This window comes from Pyxicephalus adspersus, chromosome 1, assembly GCF_032062135.1.
Source record: "Pyxicephalus adspersus chromosome 1, UCB_Pads_2.0, whole genome shotgun sequence".
NCBI classification, from domain to species: Eukaryota; Metazoa; Chordata; class Amphibia; order Anura; family Pyxicephalidae; genus Pyxicephalus; species Pyxicephalus adspersus.
In genome coordinates, this window is record NC_092858.1 from 162,949,475 (window position 1) to 162,977,379 (window position 27,905).

General features: G+C 39.4%; 1 protein-coding gene and 1 long non-coding RNA gene across 4 annotated transcripts in view; one reads left to right on the top strand and one right to left on the bottom strand.

The window, feature by feature from the left end:
• LOC140321253 (uncharacterized) overlaps positions 1–27,905 on the bottom strand; it is a 51,255-nt gene that overhangs the window by 16,757 nt on the left and 6,593 nt on the right. Inside the window, exon 2 of the long non-coding RNA XR_011918874.1 lies at positions 4,042–4,203. This is a non-coding gene — a long non-coding RNA (uncharacterized lncRNA). The remainder of the gene's footprint in view (positions 1–4,041; positions 4,204–27,905) is intronic.
• Positions 1,150–27,767, top strand: MAP3K7CL (MAP3K7 C-terminal like). 3 transcript variants are annotated; one of them, XM_072398070.1, is made up of 5 exons: positions 1,150–1,254; positions 7,954–8,061; positions 23,873–23,934; positions 24,484–24,599; positions 26,065–27,767. In XM_072398070.1, exons 2-5 carry the CDS (start codon positions 7,992–7,994, stop codon positions 26,243–26,245), a joined length of 429 nt encoding a protein of 142 aa, XP_072254171.1. In that variant the 5' UTR covers positions 1,150–1,254; positions 7,954–7,991; the 3' UTR covers positions 26,246–27,767. The 3 variants fall into 3 exon arrangements, with proteins under 3 accessions (XP_072254171.1, XP_072254168.1, XP_072254175.1); XM_072398067.1 differs by lacking the exon at positions 1,150–1,254 and adding an exon at positions 1,322–1,654; XM_072398074.1 differs by lacking the exons at positions 1,150–1,254; positions 7,954–8,061 and adding an exon at positions 19,775–20,074.

A 27,905-nucleotide genomic window follows, 5' to 3' on the forward strand; every position in this document is an offset into this window, starting at 1 on the left:
AAATAAGTGACAAAATTCTTCCTGAAACTCAGTCCTTCAGACTTTGGGTCACTGAGGCTTTAATATGCAGCTGCAGTCACTGCTGATCTTGTGGAATTATTATATTTGTAAGAGACACTGTCAAATCTTTAGTGCCAGGGAAAACACTGGAGCCGGCTGTGGCATTTTGGGACTCAACCTAACCTCTGCCAGTACTGTAGACCTAATATCATTGCTGGGAACTCCCAATCGGCTGCAGCAAGCAGAGTATCTGTAAATATACCGCAGATGGTACAGATTGCTTGTCTTGGTTTAAAGTGGTGACAGGGTCTCTTTACTGCTCAAGTAAACCCGAAATTGAAGAAGACAAAAGCAATCAGGTAAAAAGTGAATACAAACAGTGGTGAGCAGAATTTTGGTTTAATGAGCCACATGTGATTGTACACTACATTACTGTTATTTCTTTCCATGTCTGAATGTATTGGGTGGGTTTATTAGATGTGATTATGTGACCTCCAAACAAGGATGAACAATAGGTGCCAGACTATATCCCCAGCATGATAGTGCAAACAATGGGGAAGATTTACTAAAAGAATACTGGCTAATCACCAAAATATCCCCTTGCCCAGGATTGTTCACTTTGCTTAGTAAATGAAATGAAATTTTGCTGACTTCACCCATCCAATCACATGGAAGAAAACACTTTTTTTTTTTTTAATTCCCTGTGGTTGCTTAGTCTTTGCAAAGTGAACTATCGCCACATTCACTAGGAAAGGTTCCTTAGGTGGTAACTCGCTTTGGTGGGTGAATAGTCCAATTTCCATTAGCAAACTTCCCCGGATGTGTCTACATTAAGAGGCCAGACGTGTAGTCACAAAGTATGGGGTGAGCAATTGTCTGACCGCAATCTGTTAACAAGAAAAGAAAAGGCCCGAATGGTGAGAAATGAGTTACACCAAACAACATGATTGCTTTGGGAATTTGAATAGTTGTACTGTAATTAACAGGTTCTCTTTAAACTGGTCCCATTGACATCATTTGTATATTCCACCAAATTGCCTGTATTTTTTTGGCCTTAAGGTAAAGTGTTTTCCCAATAGCTGGTTGGCACTTCTCCTTTTTTTGATAACCTGCCTGCAATCTTTTGGCCATGTCACCTCTGGCTGACAGCCGCCCCAGACAGTTCTGCTGAGTACAAGCGACTATCTTTGCCAGCGAGCTGGAATAGGCTCAGACACTGATTGGGTCATGCTGAAAACATTCTTGCCCAGTGAAGTAAGTCTGTTTGTATTTTAAGTTCACTGGGACTAGTGAATTAAAAGCCTTGAACTCCCGCGGTTTGTCACTTTGTTTTGTAAGGAGCGTGACAGGCGGATTTTTTTTCCCCTTTCCTCCAAAGCAATGACAACATACTGAACTCCACTGGAAGGAAAGTGGGCTAAGGGGAGAGGAAGGAGGGAGACCAAGTCCTTTTTGGATAAGCAGGGTCGTTAGGCGGTTGCAGGTAGTTGCATGCTGTGCTGACAGCTGTCCCGGCCATTCAGTTGCTGTCAGAGTGGCTATGCAGCAGGTGCAAGCTTTGCTGCCATTGAATTTTTTCTCCACAAAGACAAGAAGCAGCCAAGGAAGTGGCTGACCTGGGATTATTGGAGCCCGACACTCTCAGCTGAGTGAGGTAAGGCAACAGGTGTGAACGTTGGACTGGCCGCAGGATGAATCTGTAACATCACTTAATCTGTGTTGTGATACAGAATTTGCACATAAGCAGATGGCACCCATGCCGCCAGTTGTTGTATGGGTGTGACGGCCTTGTGTGGCCCGTCGGCTCAGCAAACATATGGTTTTTATGACTTGTCTAGAAGGTGGAAAAACATAAGCCTAGTCTAACCCTTTTTTCGCAGTCAGTGGTATCTGCAAAGGAGCACAATGTGTTTCACTGCAAAATGATGGCAAACTTGCCAAGCTAAGTGAAAATGACTTTAAAACAATGCTATTTTCTCAATTGTGAGGCTGTTTTTGGATGTGTTTCGTTTTTTAAGATAGAGCTTTTTTTTGATTGGTTTCTTTTTATTATTTGTGTGCTATCGCTTTTAGATTCTTATTTTACTTTTTTTTTTGCTTTCTTCTATTATTGAGGGTAATGGGGGCTGTTAGTTTAAAGAGTAATTGTATTGTAACGTTTAGAAGCCATAGAACGCCCATTGGACCCAACTTTCCCTATAGATTACAGTGCATTTTGCCTAAATGGGGACAGGGTTCCTGAACTCTACTGATATTCATTAAATTTTAGGGGAAATGTAATTTTTAGTTTTGCCCATCTCCATTTATGAGAGGTTTAGGGATTTTGATGTTTTAGTAAGTAACCTGATGCAGATTTGTTTAAGTAGATTTTTACTATTTAAAGCATATGGAAGACAAAGACAAAGCAAAGAAAACTCATTTATACATTAAGGGTCAGTGGGGAAACACTAATGGGGGTACGTTGTGAATATTTAGATTTACAAAGAGGTATTTGGTATAAATACACTGAGAAATACTTAGCTAGACAGGATACAGGAACATATTCCATACCAACTGACAAGGATGACAATTGTACAATGGAAAGTATCAATAAAAATGATTATCTTATGGGGAAGTTACACTTTAATTTATTTTATTACAAATGATATACCTTAGTGATTGTTCCAAGCAGTTCTTCACAGTCAGAGTTCCTCCAGGGGTTGCTAGGGGTTCCTTGAGCAATGGGCAATTTGTGCATCCCAGGTCAGTTACCTCTGATTACAATGATCTACCTGTAAGGGTGACATTCTTCCTACTGACCACCATGCTAATGTACTGTGATCTGTGGATATAATAATTATTGTCAGGGATTCCCTAAGACCTAAAAATTTTTTTAAAGGTCCCCCCATGTTAAAAAGACCATGAAAGGCTTGTTTGGATTGTAATATTAATTTTATTAGTTACAGGTGGATAACATAGGAGCACCAGGGATAGGAGTGTTGTCAGCCTATAACAGGAAGTGTCTGAACAAATGCCAGCATGGTAGACCAGAAGTGGCTGCAGAGAGGTTGCATATGATCAGCAACACTGAGATCTTCCACTATGGGGAATGGGACAATCCTTTGTCTTTGTGCAATCCAATTCACACCAAAAGCCATTGGATAAAGACATGCATGGCTGTCTGGTTTCTGCATTTCATATGTAATGAATGAACTGCAGCTCCAGCCAGTGACTTTGCCTAGGGTGAGATGGGGTCATCAGTCTGCTGCAGGGAGAGGAAGCATTGTCTCCTCCTTTTTATGACTTAGGATTCTTTTTTTTCTTTTTTTTGATTTAAAGCTTGCATACGCTGTAATGTTAAGATAACTTTCATACACTGTCCACAATGAAGGGATACAGGCTTGGGCCAGATGAATTATTAAACACTGGCCTATGACATTATAAAAGCCATGTGACATAAAACCAATTTATAGGATAACATGATCCACATAATTTCAGCATTATAGTCGTTGCAATCACAGAGCCTTTATACAATTTACTGGACACCAGAACCTCAGCGCAGACTCCTGCAGCTCCTGATTGGGTGGTATGGAGCTGGCTTTTACAACTCCAAGGTTGTGTCCATTTCATAATATTATGGCCACAATGCTGCCTACCTCCAGCCTGGGGAATTGACTTAGGTATATGTTCAATCATAACAGTCCAACAGTCCTGAGGTTTCCAATTACATTTTGTGACCTACTAAAATTCCTACAGAGATAACAAGGCAAACTGTGATCATTTTGGAATCCCCACAGTTCTTTCTTTTAATTTACAAGATTGGTATTCCTAACATTTGTAAAATGTATGGCACCGTACATCCAAATCTGCAGATGGGCATCACACATGTTGTGCCCAGTGGCACTTTGTCAACATTGCCTTAACTATACATGTCAGACTTTGCATTATTTCAGTCTACTGACATTTGTTACTTTTATAGTTATATTGTATGCATACCTTTCAACTTTTTAAGATAAGAGATAGGGACAGTTTGTACTGATCTGAAAAAAAACCCGCACTGACCTCTATAGCTATGGATGTCATGGAGAAATGAAGTTTCAAAGTTTATAACATAGCCACTGAAATCAGAGCTCTTCCTCTTCGTAATTTTCCAGCACAGACTTGGCAGCCTGCCAGCCTTGTAATGTAAACAAACAGCGGGTGTTCTAAGCAGTTAGAAGCCCTCTAAAGAGAAGAGAGAGAAGAGAAGCTTGTAGATATTCCTGCCACAGGAAGTCACTAATAACATATTTACGTTAGCAGCACCATTACCAAATACCTAGTCAGTTATAGGGATAGTGTGGTGTTTTTACATAGTGTCGCCATTAGGCAAACCAAAGACAATAGCATACATGTACACCAGTACCATTTATAATGTTAACTAACAAGCAGTAAGCACACCTATGTAGCATGTGAATTTGCAATTGGACATGGTCTCCTTATTTTTGGCCTTCCAGCTCAAACCACCTCCCTATTTTTCAGCTCTCGTTAAAGCTCACACATGTACTATAATCCTCAGCCTGGGATGTCACAATCCCCCTCCATCCGCACTTAACCCATTCTGTGCAGCTGGCCTTGAGGATTCCCACCACTCACCACAATGCCTGCAAATTCCCCACCATTATCACAGTAACACCCATTCACCAATGTGCCTTCACTCTACTTTTCACCATTCCCGCACTTCTTACCACTGCAGATGACCCCCATCCTCATCCCACTGCACAACACCCATGCACACCAACCCAAGTTATACCACCAACTGACCAGTACCCTGTCTGACATCAAACCCTTCTCCTAGTCTCACCACTTCACTTGTCATTCCACCAATGCTTGGCTAAGCACTTATCACCTCTGTGCCAATACACATTTATGTACTTCTCATTGCTGCACTTCATATGCAATCCCTTCTCGTTTCCCAGTCACTTTTAAAGGTACTACGAGATCACTTTAAATACCCTGGTAGTCATGTGTATCTGACATCTATTATATACAAATATACTGTAGGAGGTGGAAGCTTTGATCTGATAGAAGATGTTCATTCTGATATGAAGCAAGTGTAATTATAAGCAGAGGCTGTGTGTCTACAAGGTGGACAGCAAACAAATTGGGTAATATTTCTTGTGAAAATAATAGATGAAGCTTTTATAAGTGTTGTCTTGTTGGATGTAGATAAATAAGTACATACAAAATCAGTTGCTGTTTTTAAACAAGATGAACTGTTGTTCCAGTAAATCTAAATTACAAGAAGAGGTTTTATAGATTTTTGTTAAATATTCCTTTACTTTTAAATGCCTATGGAACTTCCTGTAAATTACATTTGTATAATGCGCAAGGCAGTTATACAGTCAATATCAGCCTTTCTTAACTTTTTTAACATGGGTGAACTCTTTGAATTAGGTTTTAGGTCTTGGGGAACTCTTAATATTATTACTATATCCACAGCTCACAGTACATTAAACTCAAGGAAAATAACAAATGAAATGTTACTCTTTTAAAGTTAGATGAATAGGTTTTAGGGTATGTTTATCATTGAGAATATGCACATGACAGATGAACATCTACCATGCAGTGTTCATATCTCTAGAATCAGTGTCTTTTAAACATGGTGGAACCCTTGCAAAAACTTTTAGGTTCTAAGGAAGTCATGCTATAATTACTATATCCACAGCTCACTGTATATTAACTTGGTTGTCAGTGGGAAGAATGCCTCTTAAATTTCTGGCCATTGGGAAGATAAATATAAAAATAAGGATAACATACATTACAGCCAAAATAATCATTGGTATCTGTTAAACTGACCTGAAAGGCACAAATTGCTTATATTTTAAGAAATCCCCAGCAACCTCTGGGGGAATCTTAAGCTGCATACACACGTGCAATAATAGTCGTTGGAAAGGATCTTTCACGATCTTTTCCAAAGACTAGCACTGCACGATGCATGAACGAGCGCTGTACATACAGCACCATTCTGCTCTATGGAGAGGGGAGGGGGGAGAGCGATGGAGTTGCACCCCGCTGCTTGCTCTCTCCCTTCACTTCCATTACGATCGTTAGTCGTCCATCGTCCGTGGATCCACCAGGACGGTCGTTTGGACGATGGATGAGTGCTGTACAAACACCAGATTCTTGCCCAATATCGTCCCTGAGCCGATTATTGGGCGAGAACTGTTGGACATGTCTACGTAGCTTTAGGGATTCATGGAACCCTGGTTGAGAAACACTGATCTGAATAATGAAACTGTATAATCACGTTCAAACGTTGTTTTATACCTGTTGTTGTTTCTGTGCCGCATTTATTTGACTCTTTCCCTTAAATTCTTTTTACCTTACTCCCGTCTGTTTTCAGTCATTTCCGACCTCTTACAGAGAGAATAGGGTCCACATAAATGTCAATAAATACACAATAAAATGTTTTTGCCTAAATATTTTTTTCTCTACAAGCTTATGCAGGTTGCAACTTTAGGTTTAGGCATTACAAATGGTGGCAGCAAATGGAACATTGCCTGTTTCAGCCAATCTGTTGGCATGGTGGAGCAAGAAATCTCTGAGGCTTACTCTAAATTCCTCGGAGTAGCATAGCTAATTGTGCCATAGCCCTAAGACAGGGCAACTGGAACATCGACTTTATACCTTTTTTTATCTGCAGACTCCCTTGGGAAATTTAGGAGGCAGCTTCCCATTGCTCTTGGTTGAACTGTGCCAGGTTCAGGTCTACACCAGGTCCTAGCTAACCTCCAAATGCCATGCACACTGGGGTGCTGTCTCCTAAACGGGGAAATCCAGCAACTAAAGCAAAACCAGGACACCCAGCAGATATTTTGAAGTGATTAAGGACATTACCCTAAATACTAGACAAAAGAAAAAGGAGATTAAAGGGGTACTCATTAGGGTACTCTTATGGGGATATGATTAAATGAAGGTAAGATGTGGAATTATGGTTGTGGGTAGCATAAAATTGGAAAGTTAAGAGACATGAATATAGGGTCTACAACTGGTGGGAGATACCCCCATTGTTTAAATCCTTCGGAGAAACACATTTTCAAGCATCAATTTGTAAGGAGATTGCTACTTTAATGATCCTTGATGTAGCATGGTGTCACTAGTCTCTTGCATGGTTTTATAACATGGCACAGGTGCCTCTTGGAACGGGGCAGTCCCTGGCAATCTTTTTGACTGTATGCCAACATTTGTACATGGAATGGGATACAATAACATTAATGGAGTTTTAAATATTTGTCTTTTTCTCCTGATAGTGGTTGTTTTAAAGATAATCCATTAGCAGTTTTTTATTGTTTGTAGTATTTATATATTACCTTCATTTTATAAACACCTATTAATGGTTTCCTGTATGACAGTGGTTATAGAGAGCACTGCAGATTTTCTAAAGAGAGAGCAAAACATATTTTTGTCCTTTTTTGAACCAAACTGTTCACAAATGTGTGGGCCCCAAGAGCTTTTACCTTAATGTGTCATAATTATAACACATTTACCTTGCAAAGAGCCCTTCACCAGCAATGTGGGAGCTGTAAAATACGTCAGGCATGATCTCCCATTTAAAGCAGGAATTTTGATTTAAGATAGCTGGGAATCCATGGACGTCATATAGTATTTTGGCTCACCCTTTGAGTTACATACCATGAGTGATAGGAATGAACATACATAGTTCTATTTTTTAATTGTTCCGTGGTGCTATTGGCCAAACAGCAAGACAAAAATGTTTTTCTATGATATTATACTGAGATATGTAAATCAGTGATTTTTTAATAAAACTCTAAATGACCCTAATTCCTGTCTTATGGTTTCCAGTTTATCACCATATTCCTGTGAAAGTGATTCTCTGTTCTCTTTATTTTTTTTTTAGAATGTGATGTGTCAAAATGACTTTTTCTTTTTCTGCATTACTGATTGTCTATGTTCCTGTTCCGTGTCTTCCAGTCTTCCCCAGAGAAGGTGGTTGGAGTCATTCCGCCCACATGATCACTACAGCAAGAATCCCTGCTGATAAGCCCGTCCGAATCTCCTTCAGTCTTAATGACTCTCCAGGTAACGTTTATCCCTTTTTTTTCCGGAGAATGTCCTGATACAATCTGTTCGCTATTGCACTCTTCATTGCTTATCATTTATGCACAATATAAATATATATATAAATATATATATATATATATATATATATACACAGGTAGTCCCCGGGCTACATACTAGATAGTGACTGTAGGTTTGTTCTTAAGTTGAATTTGGATGTAAGTTGAAACAGGTACATTATTTTTATAAATGCAATTAGGACAGATGTTTGTCTTAACATAATATTAGGCGACGTGGTGTCAGTTACTGTAAAAAATCCTCACTGTGAGCTAATCACAAATAAAGCAAAAAAAAAAAAAAAACTTTTAAAAGCCTAGACATGAAATTAATTACCAAGCAAGCTGTGCTTTGATATGCAAAAAGAAACAACTGCAGAGTTTCTCGTCTTGGTCAATAGTTACGAGAGGCTACAAAAAAGAGCTCACCTGCCCTAAGATCGCCCACAACCTCAGCTGTGTTTAGAAAAAGTGATGCATACTTACCTTCCTGACTGGTGTCTTCTTTTGTGAAAAAAACCCACTAGGCTGCCAGTGATGTCCCAGGTAATAAAATTAAACATAATTGTGGCCCAACTAATCAACATGGCCAAAGATCAGGGCACACTGAGAAGAAGATGAAGATGGCCATGTACACAGTGCATTGCATCATGGGAGCTGGTCACATTCCACACAAGTTTTGACATTTCCCTGACATAGGGTAGGATGCGTACAAGTAGGGGAAGGTGGAATAAGAGGCTAAGACTTTGCCTCCAAGTATTGTTAATGATAATAACTCTTATAAAAATCTTACAGATCTATAGATGACTACCGAATAAAATAGGTCTGTAGTTTGAAACTAGGAAAAATACCAGGTAGCAGTCATAGTGGGTAGGTCTTACCTAGCTATCTGCCTCAATCACATCACCCTGATCCAAAGCCTTTATCCCTTTTTTGAGTTTGCTGCATAGAACCTTCATGGTGTGTGTCTAACTAGGGGCATGGCCACAATATTTTATCTGTCTATATACCTTCAGCAAAATGCATCCCTCTTTTCCAAGAAAGTTGTTGCCTTATGAAGTAGGAAGCTGACCCTGAGTATACTGCATTCCCCGAAATACTATATGGCCATGTGGACCCCTCACCCCCAAATTATTGAGTTCTGGTGTTTGCAGTAAGGGGTGCTGTACTTATTTAGTACAAACCGTTTTAGCGTGCCCTTTCTGTTCCAGCATGACTGTACTATTGTGAACAAAGACAGCTCCAAGATGTGGTTTTATGTGATTGGTGAGGAACTCAAGTGACAAACACAGAGACATATCTATTCCCACAAGCACAATCCGAAATCTTGTGGAAAATCTATTGAGAAGATTGAAAGCTGTTATAACCATTAAGGTGTGAGGGTGGGATATTAAAATAAATGTCCATGGTTTTATTTTAGAATATGATGCCCAATAGGCCCATATAGGTGTGATGATGTCCACAGACATTGGGTCATAAAGTGTATGTAATGTTTGTGTAAATAATAAAGAATAAAATAGACCTTTGATGTTGGAAAAAAATGGTTTATCCTTTAGTCCTTATTGGGGATGGTTCTTTCATCATTTAAGCAAATGTGCGGTTTGTTTCCTTGTACTTCAGAATTTCAGTAATGAATTGTTGACGATCCCCAAAGGCTATAGAAAGCCAGCGTAGAGTGGTTTGGTCATGCTTGTTGTGGAAAGACAAACCCTTTAAGGACATCTGTCTCTCACAAGACTTCAGACGAGTAAATATAGTTATGTCATTAAAATGCATAGGATGGCTGCAGAGGTAATGAAATAGCGGAGCAGGTAGAGTTTATATTTACATTCACCCAGCCTGTAATGGAAGGGTTTCTTCTCTAATTAGCTTCAGCAACCTAATTAAAATGAACCAGATTTTTCCAGGGCTAAGTTGACTGAAGCAAACTATGCTTTTGTTAACTATGAAGCCAACAGAGTGCCCTTTACTATACTGAAGAACAACTGGAATGATTGCACTCGGGCATTGGTCATCTTTTTAAAAAAATAGATGATAGTATGCCTCCTGCCAACCTATTCTTAAGTCTGTAAATAAATTGTTCTGTTGTGCTCCACATAAACATATCAAATCATCAAGTAAATATTTCCATAGAACATTATTTGGCAAGCAATAGTTCTCTACACATTTCACAGACAAATATACACTTCCTCAGGAGACTCTAGAGCCAGCTTAGTGATCAGATTGATAATAGTGATGATAAATGCTTATGCCTCCAATGCTTTGTGCACCTGCATTTTTAACGGACCACAATTTTAAGTGGCAATTGTGGCAAAAAATTAAAATACATGGACATTGATTGTTATTTAAAATATTAAAAGTGAAAGCTCTGATTGACACAATGTCACCGTTGGGGAGACAGGACCTCTAGGGAGCACTACGGCTTGCATGGAGGTGGTATGAGCCCTGAGAAGGGCCAAGGTGCATAGTCTAAGCAGTAACCAGGTTTTCTCCAGAGCTTCCGATGGTGAGGATGTTGCACAGCTGGTTACTGCCAGGTGGTGGTCCTTGGGCACACCAAGGTGGGCAAAACACGGTACCAAATCACAAAGCAGAAGGATAGTCAAGGAAGGCCGGGGTTGAGACAGGCAGCAAGCAAGAGAGGTCAGGTCACATGCCAGGGGTCAATTTCCAGGGATCCAGGAGACAGACACCAGTGACACAGGGGCCACTGTGGGCACAGGGAGCACAGAAGACACTGGAAGCAACAGGAGGCACAGGTGACACAGGAATATTCACAGATAGGAACACTGGAACAGCGCAGGGAAGTTGGCCTGGGAACCAACACACTGGACAGCGAGGGTTTAACGCTGGAGCTGGACAGAGGAATTAAGCAAGACATGTTTATTTATGGAGACATGTTGCACGAACACAGAGTGCAGTGAGTGAGCTAGATAAATAGCCTGGGCTGATCAAGAAGCTATTTTCTGATTGGTCAGTGGATTGGACAGAATTGATAAAGCTTGGAAACAGAGACACGCCCAGCATCAGAAGGAGAAAGGCGCCTGTGCTTTAGTGAGGAAGAGGTAAGTGTGACACACAATACAGTATTGAGATCAAAGAACTAAAAAGTCTGATTTCCCTTTCATAAATATAGCATAATAAAAGTAGTGTTCAGAATAGAAAAAAAAAATTAACACAGAGATGTCACTATCTGTTATTAGATCAACTCTTCTTGATAAATGATACTCCAATATGTTCTAGACTATGGTATAAGTATATGTGTTACTGTGGATAAGCGGTAATTTATTACACTTAATGTATGATGATTGTTGCTATATTTTGCCTTTTTTGTAACAGTTTCAGTCAATGTAGAAGGCCAGCTTTAAGTGCCAGCCACCAGGAATTGCAGAAACTGCTTAGTGATTACTTGAAAGACCCTTAAAGCGGAACCAACCCTACAACAAAAATTTTGATCAGGCAGGTTTTTTATTGAAGCAGTATTAAGCAATGTGTATGCGTGTGGGAGTTCACTCATTTCCTGCGGTCAGCAATGCATGGATTGTACATTGAGCTGCTCACGTGTAGCTCAGTCTACTCTACACAGAACATTGGTAACAGGCCTGTAAGTTTCTTTTATTGCAGAAGGGACATCTCCTAATGCTTCTGCAAACAAAAACCTGCCTACTCACAATTCTATGTGGTAAGTAGTTCTAATGCAACCCATGATAATGAGTACAATGGGCCCCTTATCTCCACAATGAGTACATAGACTGTGATGAAAACATTTTTTTATCTCTTCTACATTCTGCCCATCTCTTTACATTCATAGCTGCACACTCTGTATGTAGGCAATCCTCTTTAGGAACTTGACCTAGCACTATCCATGCTGTGAGGATCCTAACCGTGAGATCTCAGCAGCTTAATTACCTCTCTCTGCCCTCTACCATTGCCATACAAACGGAGAATGTAAGAAGAACTTAGAGAAAGCAGTTGTAACATTCATTATGTTGCAAATAAAATAAATGTCACTGGGACTTGAATGTCCACTGAGACTTGATCCAGCAAACGGGAAAGAGATCCAATTGGTACCTATGGGTTAAAAAGCAGCAAATGAACATTAACCTCCCTAGCGGTAACCCCGAGTGTGACTCGGAGTAGAAAAAGTTGCTGAAAGTGGTAACCCCGAGTCACACATGGGGTAGGTAAACCTATGGGAGGTAATAGTAAATACAGCCTTACCTGATCGGCGGGTGTCCCACGTCCTCCATCTCCGTCTTCTTCCTTCTTCCTCCGGCATCTTCTACACACGATGAGTCACCGGGGGAGTTCCTGTGACGTCGGTGCATGTGTACGTTGCCAGTGGGGCAGGGCAGGAAATTCAAAATTCATTTGTATTGCATTCAATACAAAAATAACTGTTGAATGCAATAGATTATACATTGAATTTATATGTGTAAAAGCAGTACATTGTTTTTAAGAACATTTATTTTACAGTATATATATAATAGTATGACTATAATATTTATTCTTTTTTTTTAATTTTAAAAAATTAAAAAAATATATATATATTTTTTTAATTTATTTAATTTCATATTTTGATCATATTTTCATATTTCAGTCATGATTTTGTGTTTCAAACCTTAATATACTCATACTATTATATTATACTGTAAAATAAATTTTCATAAAAAATAATGTACCGCTTTTAGACATATAAAACCGGAAAGAAATGAACCGCTAGGGAGGTTAAACAGATAACTTTTGGCCTTATTAATATGTTGGTCTATATTGTTAGTTTTGGTTAGCACAGGGTTCACTTCATGTGAAGTGTTTATCCTGCAGTGTGGCTTCATGTCAGTTATAATATAACATCATTTTTTTTTAAGCTCTCTTGGTTCACTTGTTACCTGCTCCAAATGTCAGTTGGGCAGCAGTGTTCAAGCCCTGTCTATCTGCATTTCTTTCGCTTGTGCTGATGTTCCCTCTATGTTAGTGACCATAAACGATCCTCTTTATACCAGGCTAACATTGGGGATGCACTGGGCGCAGCCTAATCGCTGTAACGTCAAGTGAAATGTCACTGCGTATTTGATGAGTGGAAACATTGTTGTTAAAGGTTAACAACTTCCTTGACATTATTTCCACTTAATCAGACTTAAACTCTGTTGGGAGTCTCTGATCTTCTAGTTTTTTCTTGCAAGTTTATAAGATAAATGAAAAATATAATGGTTTTTGGTCAATGCTGTTTTTTTAGTTTTGTTTCAAGATTCATCAATATTTGTACATTTGATATACAATATTCAAATGTAATAAAGATTTGCATGATTATAAAAAAATGCAAGAATGTATTTTTTTCCTAAGTATATATTTTAGTATTGAACATAGTAATACAAGAAAATACCCTGGGTATGGGTCCATCGACCCATAATGATATAGCTTGGAGCACATTTGGTATCTTATAACTTTGCATTCTGCAACAGTGAGATCTCCCTATACATTTGACCCTGACAATTTCAGAAGCTCATGTCCACCTTTCCATGTTCCAGATCCTCTTGTTGCATTCTTCATATATATAAAAAAAAAAAAAAAAAAACTGGGCAGCCCTATGGCTCAGTAGTTAGCACTCTGGCCTTTGCAGAGCCGGGTCCCAAGGTTTGAATCTCAACCAGAACACTATCTGCATGGAGTTTGCAGGTTCTCCCTGTGTCTGCGTGGGTTTCCTCAAGGTACTCCGGTTTCCTCCCACATTACAAAAACATGCAGTTAGGTTATTGCCTTCCCCCACCATTGACCTTAGACTGTGTTATAGACATATGTCTGTGGTAGGGACATTAGATTGTGAGCCCCTTTGAGGGACAGCTAGTGACAAGACTATGAACTTTGTACAGCGCTGCGTAATATGTTGGTGCTATATAAATACTGTGTAATATTAATAACTATCTGCCATAAAGAGTGTGGCTTCCCCATAATGATGGAAGCAGGTGTGCAAACTCGGAAACCCACCAGTAGAGTTCCCAAGAGTTTAAACAATCACATGATCATGTGGTGCGTTGAAAAAAGACAAACGTCCTTCAGATTCAACCTGTCAAACTCCTGCAGCTTCATCCAAGAGGAAATGAAAACACACTCCTTGGGCGGATGCAGTTACCAATTTTACCATAAAGAAGAATTATTATTCCTTCTTGACCTAAAACATTGCTCTGTTTTCCGTAAATATTTCTAACATTCAAGAATATTATTTGAAAAAAAATAATCTAAAGCCAAATATCTAAAGCTATATTTTATTATATATTATTGCCATCTATGTCCAGTTTGAAAGATTTGCCTTGACTTCCTGCCTTGTGGATAAATAAAGCAAATCCCCACCAGTTGTCACTGGAGTGTCTTCAAATGAACATTTCTCCTCTGTTCTTGTTCTACTGAAAGTCTCAATGACAATAGTCAACAGTACAAATAGAAAGGGTTACATAGGCTGCAATAAAACCTGATGGAGGTTCTAACCCCGTTGAGGCTCTGGCTGGAAGAACTATGGACAGGTAATATGTTTTACCTGGGCTTCTCATGGTGAAGGAGCTCCAGGATCTGTACCTGGATTGGAGGAATTAGGCTTTTTGTTTTCTCCGATTATTAGTAAGTCTTGGTGTGGGTGTTGACCACCATTGTGGAGTTTTAGGTGTGGGTGAGCTTTTGGATCTAGGTCCAAATTTTACCAATAGGCCAGACCTCATTTGATAACCTTTATGGGTGAAAGGCCTGGGTGAAAAGTGATAACAAAACACTAAAACGATACAATTGCTTTCTGTTTTGGGGAACCTTACAAAAACTTTAAGGGTCTAAGAAACCCCTGCTTTGATTACTATATCCACAGCATGCAGTATATTACCTAAGTGATCGGTAGGAAGAATGCCTCTTTAAATGCTTTCCAAAGCCCCCTCCTCCCCGTAGGCTGTGCTTATTCCTAAATTAGAAAAGGGGCCCCAAACATAGCCCCTAGAAAGTTAACGCTTCCCAAAATTGAATGTATGAGGAAAAGAATTAGGGACCCTAAAAAGAGAGGGTTCCCAAAGAAAGTGTAATTATCCAGGTACCAACACAAAAATGTTTTATTTAAAACTGGCAAAGTTTATTAATACATCTTAAAATTAAAAAAAGATAAATCCATATTTTTCTAAAGTGATATAAAATCACTGTTCCGGGGGTTTGTTTCGACAGGGGCTTATATGGCCACTAGACAGCGTATTACTACCAAACAATAAAGTTAAAATTACTATTCACTTAGTTTCAAAAACGAACAGAAACAAATGAATCACGCAGTGTTTCGCAGAACTGGTCTGCTTCTTCAGGAGTGTTTTGTTGTAAAAAGTTATTAAGGATCATGGATCTAGAAGGATATATGCACAAATTTTATATACATTTATAAAAAAAATATGTGTGTGTTTGCTTATTGCCATGCTGAATAAAAGTACAAAACCTTTTATCATTTTGCTGCCATTACCAGTGGAACCTACATTGTCACCTCTCTATTTAAATATAACTTCTTGCTTAAGATTCACTTTAGATTCCATTTTTATTTATTATTACATTACTGAACCCTTCTAAAAATTGTATATTCAATGATCTTCCCGGATTTGCAGTGTTTTTTGTGGGTGATCAAATAACATTTGAGCCTCTGCAATACATCCTATACAGACATTAGTCCAGATTGTAGTGGGCAAATAATAAATTGCAGTCATCTATCACTTGGTTAAAGTGACCCTGTCAGTCGCCTAATTCTACCTGGCGGATCATTGAAATAGCGAAGGTATTTTGAGTTTTCAAGGTGTCTTGTACCTTCACTCCACTCAAGCACTGCACTCTTCATTGAATTCTTCATTATTTAGCACTGCATTCCATGTCCAGTGAATTTTTCCTCTGTCAGTATGGCAGTACAGGACACAGTAGTCATGTGAGATGTTTAGAAAGGAGCAGCAGGAGAGACAGTCATCCAACATTACCAGAAGTGTTGAATGCTGAAGAGACTGGCAGAGCCCCGAAATGCAAGGGAGGTAGAAGACATGGGGTGCCCAAGAGTAAAAATAATTCCTGTTCTATTGCAGAGATCAGGTTTTTTGGCAACTGACAGGGTCAATTTAAATTAGACAACAAAGCAATGGTCACCAGCTGATTAAATTATTCCACTCTATTATATTTGCACATGGTATAAAGAAAAGTCTTGTAGCAACCAAAAATATAAATTGCAGCTATTCAACAGATGCCGGAACAGGCCTGGTATGAAATGTACCATGGCATGCAATATTGCTCCACATAGTCATCAGAACTATTTTTGCAGGCATTGACTCTGATGCATTGTTTGAAAAGTGCCCTTTCAGTCTATTCAGGGAACTAATTATCCAATAAAAGACTGATTTACACTGCGGTACATAAGTTTTACAAGCACAGTTATTACTTTGCAGTCACTTTTTACTGTGAGACGGTAAATGCTTTAGAAGCAGAAAAATAAGGAGACGGAGGTCACACCTGAAAGGAAAATAAGTTAAATGAGTTGTGACTCTTTTAAAGTTAGAAGAATAAGTTTTAGGGTATGTTTAAGGCTGAGAATATAGGTTTTAAACCTTCCACACTAGATTTACCATGCAGTATTCACATCTTTATGATCAGTGTTTCTCAACCTTTTTAACATAAGAGAACCCTTCAAAATTCTTAAAGAACTAAGTTTCCCAAGGAACCCCTTCTATAATCACTATATCCATAGCTCACAGTATATCAGTGTGGTGGTCACTGGGGAGAATGCCACCCATACAAATAACCAAACAAATGATTGGTGTCACTTAAATTGACCTAAGAGTCACAAATTGCTCATTGCTAATGGAACACCTTGCAACCTCTGGAGGAACCCTGGTTTAGAAAGTCTGTCTATGATGAACCTGATTCATAGAAGTAAGCGAAAGCCATGTGTAGTTCTCTAGGTTGATGATTTGTCAAATAGGAAACCCAACAACCAACTGATGGAGCCCCTAGGATGGGTTGCCAATGCTTCTACTAATTGTGACACATTGGGCTTGATTTATCAAAGCTCTCCAAGACTTGGGAAGATAAACTAACATGGGAGAGCCACGGTGATCCGGCAGTCCTGGAAAGGATTTGTTAAAATCATTTACTATTGGCAAATGATTTTAGTTCTGGACCTGATGAATTCCAGGTTTGCTGAACCACTCAGGGTCACCTATGATTCGTTCAAGTAGAGCTTTAATAAATCAGACCCATTGTCTTAGCAATGTCATTCTGAAACAAAAAGTGCTGCTACTGACAGATACAAAAGATACAAATTCCCCACAAAATATTCAATTAGGAAAGTTGTGTCCAATTGTACTAATCTCAAAACATACTGAAAAAAAATTGGGGAAAAATCCAAAAACATTTCATTTTTCTCCAGAACAAGTTTTGGGTTAGAGAATATTGTCTGCTGGGAATATCTTTTCCAAGAACAAGGGGAATTCCTTTTTTATGTGAGATAATAACTTTCTGTTGAACCTCTGGGACAGGAAGTGCAATTTCACCGATGCTATTCAGACCTGGAGGGGTTTTAACTCTTCCTTAAACCACATACACACGTGCAATAATAGTGGTTGAAAAGGATCTTTCCAACAACTAGCACTGCACGATGCATGAACGAGTGCTGTACATACAGTTGTTTGGACAAAGGACGACTGGCGCTGTGCACATGCCCGATTCTTGCCCGGTATCGGCCCTGAGCCGTTTATCAGGCGAGAACCGTTGGATTTGTGTATGTAGCTTTACTATCTGAAACTAAATGAAGAAAGTTTGGCTATACATATACCTAAAACAGTATAATGATTGTGCAGTCACTATAAATGTCAATACAATGACTCAGATCTCTGTTTGCTGACTCTGTACCAGCTGCTTGCTCTAGCTAAATCTCAGTTGCAGCAATCCATGTTATCTTGCTGAGTGTTATATTTTTAAAGTTATGTGACACATTGTCATTGTAATATTTCCTTCTTATTCCTATGGCTGAGCTTGTGATTATATAAAGTAAAGGTGGCTCTTTCAATTCATGACTCAATAGGCCGGATTATCAAAGCTCTCCAAGACTGAAGAAGATAGACTATCAAGAAAAAACCTCAGTGATCCAGCAAACCTGCTATTAGTTAGCAAATTTTTTTGACCAAATCCATTCCAGGTTTGTTGAATCATCCAGGTTCTTCCGTGATAGGCAATTTTCTCCAGTCTGGGAGAGATTTAATAGTTTAGGTCTGATCAGTCTATTCCACTGGTTAACTACAATCTGGCTAGTTGTGGCTTGTTGTGCCAGTGTACATATGGGGCACAGCAAGTGTACTATTGCTAAGTGTCAGGAGATCCTGCAATTCTTGAGAATAACTGCTATTTGTTTGTTGTTTTCACATTTAATTCTGTATTTACTATTTGCTTTGTGACGGTTAGTGCCTGTGTCGGTGGGCTTTTTGTGTGCTTCATATGTGCTTTGCATTCCCATACAAGTCTATGGAGATGCAAAATTTTCTTGAAGAAGGTCAAAAGGAAAGCAACTGAAGATCCAAAACACCTGTCAATGAATTCTGAATTATCCCAGAAGGCCAAACTCATTTACAACTAATGCCAATAACAATATATCCCATCCAGTCAACACAGACCTATCTACACAGAATATTGCATCTTAATATAAAAGTAGCAGTCCAGTGGTGGAATGGGTCCCTTTGCAGTCATAGGAATCTGTTGTAGGTAGAAAAGAGAAGCCTGGAGTCACCAGCTTTGATGAGATGTGCATGGCGCTATAAGAAGCATGCAGATTTTTAAAGCCAACAAGTAAAAAAAAAACTCTTAGCAGCTCTTAAAAATAAAAAAAGCAGCTGTGGATGATTTATATATTTTATCCTATTCTATACTATATCCACTGTGCTTCCTGTATGCCCAGGGGGGTAATATGTGGTGCCACTCTGTGCTGCAATTAGCATCTGCCCAGAGCCGGTGGAAGAAGATAAACGTTTCACATAACTGAACCAAGCAACTGGAAAAAAGGGAAAGTATACAAGTTTTTAAAGGGGTGCTCTAATGGGGAAGTGGTGGAAAGAGGCAGGGGAGAAGAGGGGGACCCAAGCCTGTAACTGTGTGAAACAGTTGATGTGCACTACAAGGTGTGAACGTGGTTCAAACAGTCTTGTGTCACAGGATCCTTGGTGAAAGTGAGACCCTCATACGAGAGTGTCCAAGCTGTTTTTTGTGGGTAGATCACACAAGGAAAGGTGCTTTGCAAAAGACTCCAGTGGTAGTGTGAAGCCTGGATAGCAAGGTGTAACCAAGAGAGGGTCCCTAGAGAGCTTACTAGCTGTCCCTCAAAGGGGATCACAATCTAATGTCCCTTCCTCAGTCATATGTCTTTAATACAGTCTAAATTCAGATTTTGAATGGAAGCCAATTAACCTAACTGCATGTTTTTGGGATGTGGGAGGAAACCCACACAAACAAAGGGAGAACCTGCAAACTCCATGTAGATAGCGTCCTGGCCGAGATTCGAACCTGGAACTCTCGCTTAGCAAAGGTCAGAGCACTTACCTCCGAGCCAACACATTTAGCTACAGAAGAGGCAGAAGAGGCAGAAGGGCAGGGGGATTTAATTCCAAAATAACACAAAATAGCCTCTCCAACAAAGGGATATTGATAGATTTGAGAAAAGACTGTAAAAACCTTTATTGGTTTCCACGTGGGTGTTTTTTATGCTTCCTCCAACCTAGTCTTGGATGTATACCATAACAAATACACCCCTGGGGACTCACAAACATGTTGTAGTAGATGACGAATTAGCCCTGGTTTGAGATTTTGCAACAGGACTTTGTGGTATTTAGTTAAACATGAACAGCCTGGAATCTATACAGTGAAAGAAAAAGTCAAGGTTTCTTCAGAAGAACTTGGCAAAGATCACGCGGAGCAGCTGGAGGAGGCGGATTGAGTCACTCTTGGTAAGCCATTGCTGCACAGCATGATTCATGTCTCCACTTTTAGAGCTTTCACCTATTTTTAAAGAAGGCAATTATGATCCTTAAAGTAAACACACTGGAATTGTAGATTGACAGCGGCGTGCCATGGATGGAGTTAAATTTATCAACGATAAAAAAGCAGTCAGCAATAGCTGTCATAATTGATATTTATAGCTGAGAAATTGAAAGCCAATACCCTTTTATCATCTCTTGTTTAGTCTTGTCCCCTAATGTTGCTGCTGATCCTTGTCCAAGTTGTGCTACATTGTCCCTTAAGCTGTGTAATCATGTTTTCACTGTTTTAGTGTGATATGTTGTATTCCTATACGCTGTCTCATTTTATTTCTATTTCTAGTATCTATAACGTGCTAACATAATGAAAAACTCCTAGGTGTTGCAAGAATTTACAATGATATTTATGGAAGGATCATTTCTAGCAACAATTCTATGATATACATCGGCTCTACAGTCAATAGGCATAATATAGCTACCTGTTCCCTTTTTAGACTTGCAATCACAGTGTCTAGTTCAATGTTTCTCAACCAGGGTTCTCTGGAAATCTAGAGTTCCTCCAGAGGTTGCTAGTGGTTCATTGAGCAATGAGCAAAATGGAACTCTCAGGTTAGTTTAATATTAACTTACCTAGCGGTTCATTCCTTTCCGGTTTTATATGTCTAAAAGCGGTACATTGTTTTTCATGAAAATATATTTTACAGTATAATAGTATGAGTATAATAAAGTTTGAAACACAAAATCATTTTAAAACAATAAATTGAATAAATTAAAAAATCTATATATTTAAAAAAAAAAAAATGTAATTAAAAAAAAAATACATATTATACTCATAGTATTATACATACTGTAAAATAAATGTTCTTGAAAACAATGTACTGCTTTTACACATAAAAAATCCAATGTATTGCATTCAATACAGTTATTTTCTATTGAATGCAATACAAATGGATTTTGAATTTTCCGCTCCGCCTGGCCGGGACGTACACACGCACCGACGTCACCGGGAATTCCCCCGTGACTCATCGGATGCAGAAGCAGGAAGAAGAAAGAAGATAGAATCCGGCGGATTAGGTAAGCGCTCTATTTACTAACCTTCCCTAGGTGTTCCAACCCCGAGAGTGACTCGGGGTTACCACTTGTAGCAACTTTTTTCTACCCCCGAGTCACTCTCGGGGTTACCGCTAGGGAGGTTAAAAACCAGTTTCAATATCTGTAAGGGTGTCATTCTTCCCACAGACCATCGCGCTAATGCTAATATGAGCATATAAACATGTTGAAAAGGGTTGCTCTGGGGAATTTTAGCACTATCTTCATTTGCAGTTATGAGATGTCATTGTAGCTGAATGTTGAATTCTGTAAAGATCCCTGATTCCGTGTTGATGTGTAGGTATCTCACTTTAAAACTCAATCAATGCAGCACCATGGCACTCTTTCTTTAGTGCTCAGAAATCTTGCCAGATGTCCATATAAAAAGAACACACACTATTTTCAGCACCACAGCACACAAAAATGCAAAGTAAGTGTGTTGCAATGCATGTAGTGCCTTTTAATGTATGTATGATATAGCAGCGTTGGGACCACTCAAAATAAATGGCATCTGAACACGCAAGAAATGCAAGAAATGTAATTTGCAGAAAAGAGTATACTCTAAAAGCTATCATAAGGGTTAAATGATTGAGTTTACATACACCTTGGGGTCTATTTTTAAAGCAGTGAATTTGACATTCCCTGGTAAAGAACTAATTACTATCATTCGAATTGGAACACATGGACCTGGAAGACTTTCCACCAGAGAATGTTTCAGTCAATGTCACTTTTATAAATAGACCCCTTTTTCCTATTCAATATAATAATAGGCAGCATGGTGGCTCAGTGGTTAGCACTCTATCTGACACTATCTGCATGGAAATTGCAGGTTCTCCCTGTGTTTGTGTAGGTTTCCTTTCACATTCCAAAAACATGCAGATAGGTTATTTGGCTTCCCCCCAAAATTGACCTTAGACTGTAGTAAAGATTACCATACAAAAAGACACAACATACGATTGAGGTAGGGACATTAAATTGTGAGCCCTTTGTACAGCGCTGCGTAATATGCGCTATATAAATACTGTGTAATAATAATAATAAGAAAATTTATGGTGGAGTCACAAACACATATGGGGGGGGGGAGTAAAAATAACAAGAAATGTACTCTAGCATGACAAGTTGACCCTTACCTGACTTCTGCACAAGGAAGTTAAAAAGTTTAAGACTTCTAGACAACCCTAAGGTTGTGTTTGTGGTCTTGTGTTACGTGCTGGATGTTTGGCAATATCACTGTGAAGTAAAAACATATCATTTTCCCAGATGATTCAGCAGATTATCTTGGGGTGAACCTCACAAATATTATTGCTGGCCAATTCAAGTGAACATTGGCAGAAAAATTGGGTTATTTACATTTTTTTTTATTTCAAGTCAAGGTCAGCTAAGAAGATTGCCGCTTTTCATTCTAACCATCACTTTTTATAATATTAACACCAATTTTGTATTTTACGGTTCCATTCTTTACTTTCGTACTTACGAAGTGGCGATTAGCCTGATTACCACTTGATAGATCACCAGAGAGCTGGTCACTTTAAAAGAGGAAAACACCATAGACCACATTAGAGATCAGGGTGTTTGCTTCATTTATCCTCAGTGTCACTTTTGCTGCAATAAAAGTCTATGGCCCGTTTTCTGCCATGGTGTAGAAAAGTCACAATCAACTACTCTGTTCAAGTGAATGAAGATTCTAATCCCCCATTTAGGGCCTGTTTAGATCTGTGGATTGTGTGACATATGGTATCATGCGTTGCATTGCCATTATTTTGAATGGCACCCCAATGCACGAAAGCAATAGTGCCCAACCTTTTTTCATCTGGGGGCCGCTGTTGACATTGGGATAAAACTCGCGGGCCACAATGCAAACAAACACTCCGCTCCGCAGCGTCTGCAGATTTGTCTCCAGGCGACAGTGAGCGGTACTGAGTGTCTTCTCCTAGGCAGGGTTCCATGGCACGATTAAGGGGTAACCACACTGCAACCTTACCGCCAGTCTGAACGCAGTCTTAAAGTTTTGTGAACTTTAAAGGGCACCACAGCGCACAGACAATTGGCAGTTCATTGTTCATTGCCATGAGATTGGCCTTCAGGGGTTCCCCAACATGCAGACCCGATTTGTGGCCCCTGGTGGTGAAATAGCCCCACCTAATGTAAAAATATCCCTGATTGTTGTTAGGATTTTATGCTTGTGATCCCATATCTGGCAACTTGTTATGTTTACAGGGCTTAAATTTGATTAAAGTTATGGCTGTTAGGGTCCCCTGTGTACCCTGAAATTTTCATTTCTATAATAATCAGTGAAGGAGATATGAAGGTTTATACTTGGGGATAATGACAGAAGCATGAACACAGACACAACTCTCATGCTGCTGCTGGGATTATCTCACAGTACAAGCATCTTCCTCTGCTGTCAGCACATCTTGATAGATAGATAGAAGATGCGCGCGCCCCTATCCCCCGCAAGACAACCAGCAGAGAGAGAAGAGAGGGAATGAGGAGAGGGCCGGAACCTTTTTGAAGGGATGAAATGGAAAGCAAGAAAACCTACATCTAGAAAAATACTCATATAAAATATACCAATAATACAAAACAAATATCAATGCAGAGTGGCAGGAGCACATAGTTATATTATATCCGTCTGTGTACCATTTGATATAAGCAGTATTATGTGTTTATATTTTACAGATGAATCATCTGCAGAGAATGCCTTCCCTTTGTCTTTCCCAGATCTAGACCAGCAGCTTCAGGTAAATAAATATAGGGGAATCCTTACCTTTGGGGCATTGACCTTTTACATCCGCTAAAAACTGTTAGGCTATTTACTCGTATACCCAGTCACTGACCCCCGGCACTTTAAGATGGGCTTACAGCATGTATTGATTTACCAAGTAAAAGATTACCTTTCTAATCAGTTATTATCCCATTTCTGCATTTCTTTCTAAATAATAGTTTTTGATCATTAGATCATCAGTTTACCTTTGTCAACTAGTCCTCAACCACCCCAATGCCCAGGTTATCATTGAAATGGTCGGAAATGTGGTCTGCCACTCATACACCTGTCAAAAATTCTAATAAATGGTCCTGGATGTCTAGTGGTGGACTGGGGGTGGTTTCATCAAGCAAATATTTTACTCATTGGTCCACGCTTTCCTCTGTTCAGTAATAGCTCAGTACTTATGGATCTGTAATGGATCTCAGGACTCATGAGGTTGATGTTTATCTGTTTCCAGACTTCATTTAATACATTTGTGCTGAAATCTGCCCTCTGACACAATATATTAAATGTGTTTCCTTAGCCTCTTCCACCATGTAACACATCGAAGGAGTCTATGCAAGTGTTTAAACAGCACTGCAAAATCGCAGAAGAATATCATCAGGTGAAGAGGGAAATCTCAATGCTGGAGGAAAGGAAGTAAGTATACTGGATGGCTACACCCAGCCTTGCTGTCTTGTACATACAGAGGCAACTGTTTGCTATTGCAGGATTCACACTGCAATCCGGAAATGGAGGAGCTAAAGGCCACTAATAATATCATATCTTTCATATTTTGGTAATAAAAAATACAGGAAGAAAAATACCACCAGCAGAAATATGGCAACAACAGCTCACTCATGCCTGGTAGCAACCTGCATTCACATGCGCATAATACTTTGCGAGAACAACGGAGCGGCACCCTGCTGTGCACTCTCCCCCTTCACTTGCATTACGATCATTCGTAGTCCATCGTTCGTGGATCCGCCAGGAAGGTTGTTCGGACGATGGACGATGGACGCTGTACACATGGCAGATTCTCGTCCGATATCAGCCCTGAGCCGATTATTGGACGAGAACCATTGCAAGTGTGTACATAGCCTAAGGCTTTTTACTTACCAAAATAAATCATCACCTTGCAATAAATAATTCACTTTACTTAATGGGCCTGATTTATTAAAGCTTTCCAAGGCTGGAGAGGATACACTTTCATCAGTAAAGATGGGTAATGAAAGTGTATCCTCTCCAGCCTTATAGAGCTTTATTAAATCAGGCCAATTGAATGTGGTGATGGTTCACTTTGCACAGAAGTGCATTTATAATAATAAACCATGCCTACAGTGTTATCAAAAATTATGCCACTACCCCAGCTACTGCTATAGCATCACCCCATGCCCAACCTCTCCCATTTCATAACTGCACAGTTTTTTGAATGTGTATCTAAAGCCAGAAGTCCCCTCTCACCAGTTACAGCAGATAAGGAAATCTTCCTTAACTTTGTTCCATAGATCTATGTAAGAACTATATAATCTCAGTTTCATTAGGGTCAAGATGACAGATGACTGATTTACAGAGAATGGAAACCTCCCTACGTTAAATTGCAAAGACATAAGAGAGGAGTTTAAATCTACTAAATCTAAAATAAACTTTTAGGTATCCTTCAATGGCCTGATAATTATATTATTATAATAATGGCCTGATTATTATTATAATATAAAGGCAACACTCCTGATTTCAAGGGTCTGCTGCACATTTTAGCTATTTATTATAGGGATGATACATGTATTACGATGAGGGCTTTTAGTTTTGACCTTGATACTTGTAATTACCGGGTATATGACTATGGGCTTTGTAAAGCACTGTGTAATATATTGGTACTATATAAATATAATTATAATATACATCTTGAACCCAAAACCATGAACAAAATCCTGGGACATTCTATGCACCCAATTTTCACACATCTCCAATACAAAAGATTTTCCTGTAGTGCAAGGTGGAAATGACGTGACCTTGAAGTTAAAATGTACATTTTTAGAACATAAAGAAATACATTCTGTAGGTACTTGTCCTGTTTTATATTTTACAGGTATATTTATTATTTATTATATTTTTTTTCTTTTAGGAAAGAACTGATGGCCAGACTGGATCAGTTTGAGAAGGAAAGTTCTGATGCTGTTCATTTAGAACAGGAGTATGAACAGCTCACTAAAGAGAATCAGAGCCTGAACCTGGCCCACTCCCGATGTAAAGAGCAGCTAGAGAACCTACGAATACAGTACCAGAAGCGACAAGGCTCTTCCTAACAGTAGGGACACATAGGGATCTAGTAGAGAAAGCTAAATTATGTTTCCGTGCAATTTTGTAAAGCACTTACTGTGCCTAAAAATAATATTTGGCTGGCCATATCTGTGTAATCTGGTTTTGGATTTACCAGAAGTCAACCATTGTGAAGATCTACCTGTTTGAATTGAAATTAAATTGATTGATTCGGTAGGTCCTCCATACATGTTAATAAATCTAAGGGCCAGTGTCAAGGGGCTTCAAGTTTGTGTTGATGGCAAAGTTTGACATTAGTTTAGAATCCTTCTGTGATCATTCAGAATTCATTGTCCCCGTCTGTCCTATATTTGACTTGTTTTAAGATGGTTTTTGCATTCCCATTACCTGTAAAAGGAATGGAAAACCTTTTTGAACTTGTAATATCTCTTGAATTATCCTCACCTACTTTTACACACTTTGCAAAGTGTAAAGGAATGAGATCTACCAAAGAAGTCACTGACAATTTGAAAAGTACACTTCTGTCAAATTGAAAATAGAGGTTTAGTTAATACTTTTTTTATTGGTGTCTGTGTCCCCATTAGGATGATTTACTCTCTCTATATATTCCTATGCCATTGTCAATGAGATAGAAACTGATAGGAAATCTGAATTTGTACAATTCACAAAAACAGAAGGTAAAGGAAAACTTTGAGAACTGTCTTCCAAATCAGGGGTGTAGTGGGGCGGGCACGTGTGGGAATTCAGTGCCCTCACTTTCTTCGGGAATGGGCACGCGTGCCCACTCTTATTTTCCAAAGAATTTCCTGGTGGTCCGCGGCCCTGGCCGGTCCTCCCCTCACGCGGTCTGGAGAAGGACCCCGCTGGGGGAGGGCGCACAGGACAGAGCTGAGGACCATGTCTCCAGTTTGGATATGCAGGCTCAGGGCGGTGGGCGGGTTGTCTCTCTGAAGACAACCCACCCACTATACCTGCAATGGGAGAGTGAGCGGGTTCTGGCCTATTGACGTCACTCTGGGGGAAGTTTCTTCCCCTTTGAGTTACACATAGTCAGGGGTGTAATAGGGTGGGCCATGGATGGTGCGGTGCCCCCTCTTCTTTTTTAAAGAACTCACCCCTGTCCTAAATGAGGGTAAATCTCAGCAACATTCAGAGCAAAATGTCCCCTAAGTCATTGATACTTACTTTACAGGAGCTGTGTAGACAAGGTGACACTATTTCTTTGAGAAAAGTCCTTTGGCTAAAGTTTTACTTTAAGATTAACTGAAAATGTACAGAACTGTACACAAATGTAATGCAAGATAATGACCTGGATCATTGCTCCTGAAGTTTTACTTTAACACACTCTGTCCTCCCCGTGTGTAGGGGTCTCTATTTCAAATCACTTAGTAAACATACAACACAAAGTATAATATTCAGGATATTCTGATCCCTGTACCCAGACCTAATCTTCCAACTCAATACTGATTTTAGATTCAGGAAGAGACCCTTCTACATCTGATGATATCAACCATTGTTACAAAAAAGTGGTACAAAACCTCTATGTATATAAAATCCTAGACCTTGTCCATGGTTGGATTTCCTCTATGTACCGTACCAGGTCGTACTCTATGTACCCTACACCAATCACCAAGTGATAGTGGTGTCCACAAGACACACAGGACAGTTTCCTGAACACCAGGCTGC

What these genes read in the sequence shown, in the direction of transcription:
- MAP3K7CL (XM_072398070.1), top strand. Translation starts at nt 7,992, where the DNA reads ATGATCACTACAGCAAGAATCCCTGCTGATAAGCCCGTCCGAATCTCC. An exon ending in ATCTAGACCAGCAGCTTCAG is followed by an intron (nt 23,935 to 24,483) that starts GTAAATAAATAT and finishes GTGTTTCCTTAG; the next exon opens with CCTCTTCCACCATGTAACAC. An exon ending in TCAATGCTGGAGGAAAGGAA is followed by an intron (nt 24,600 to 26,064) that starts GTAAGTATACTG and finishes TTTTTCTTTTAG; the next exon opens with GAAAGAACTGATGGCCAGAC.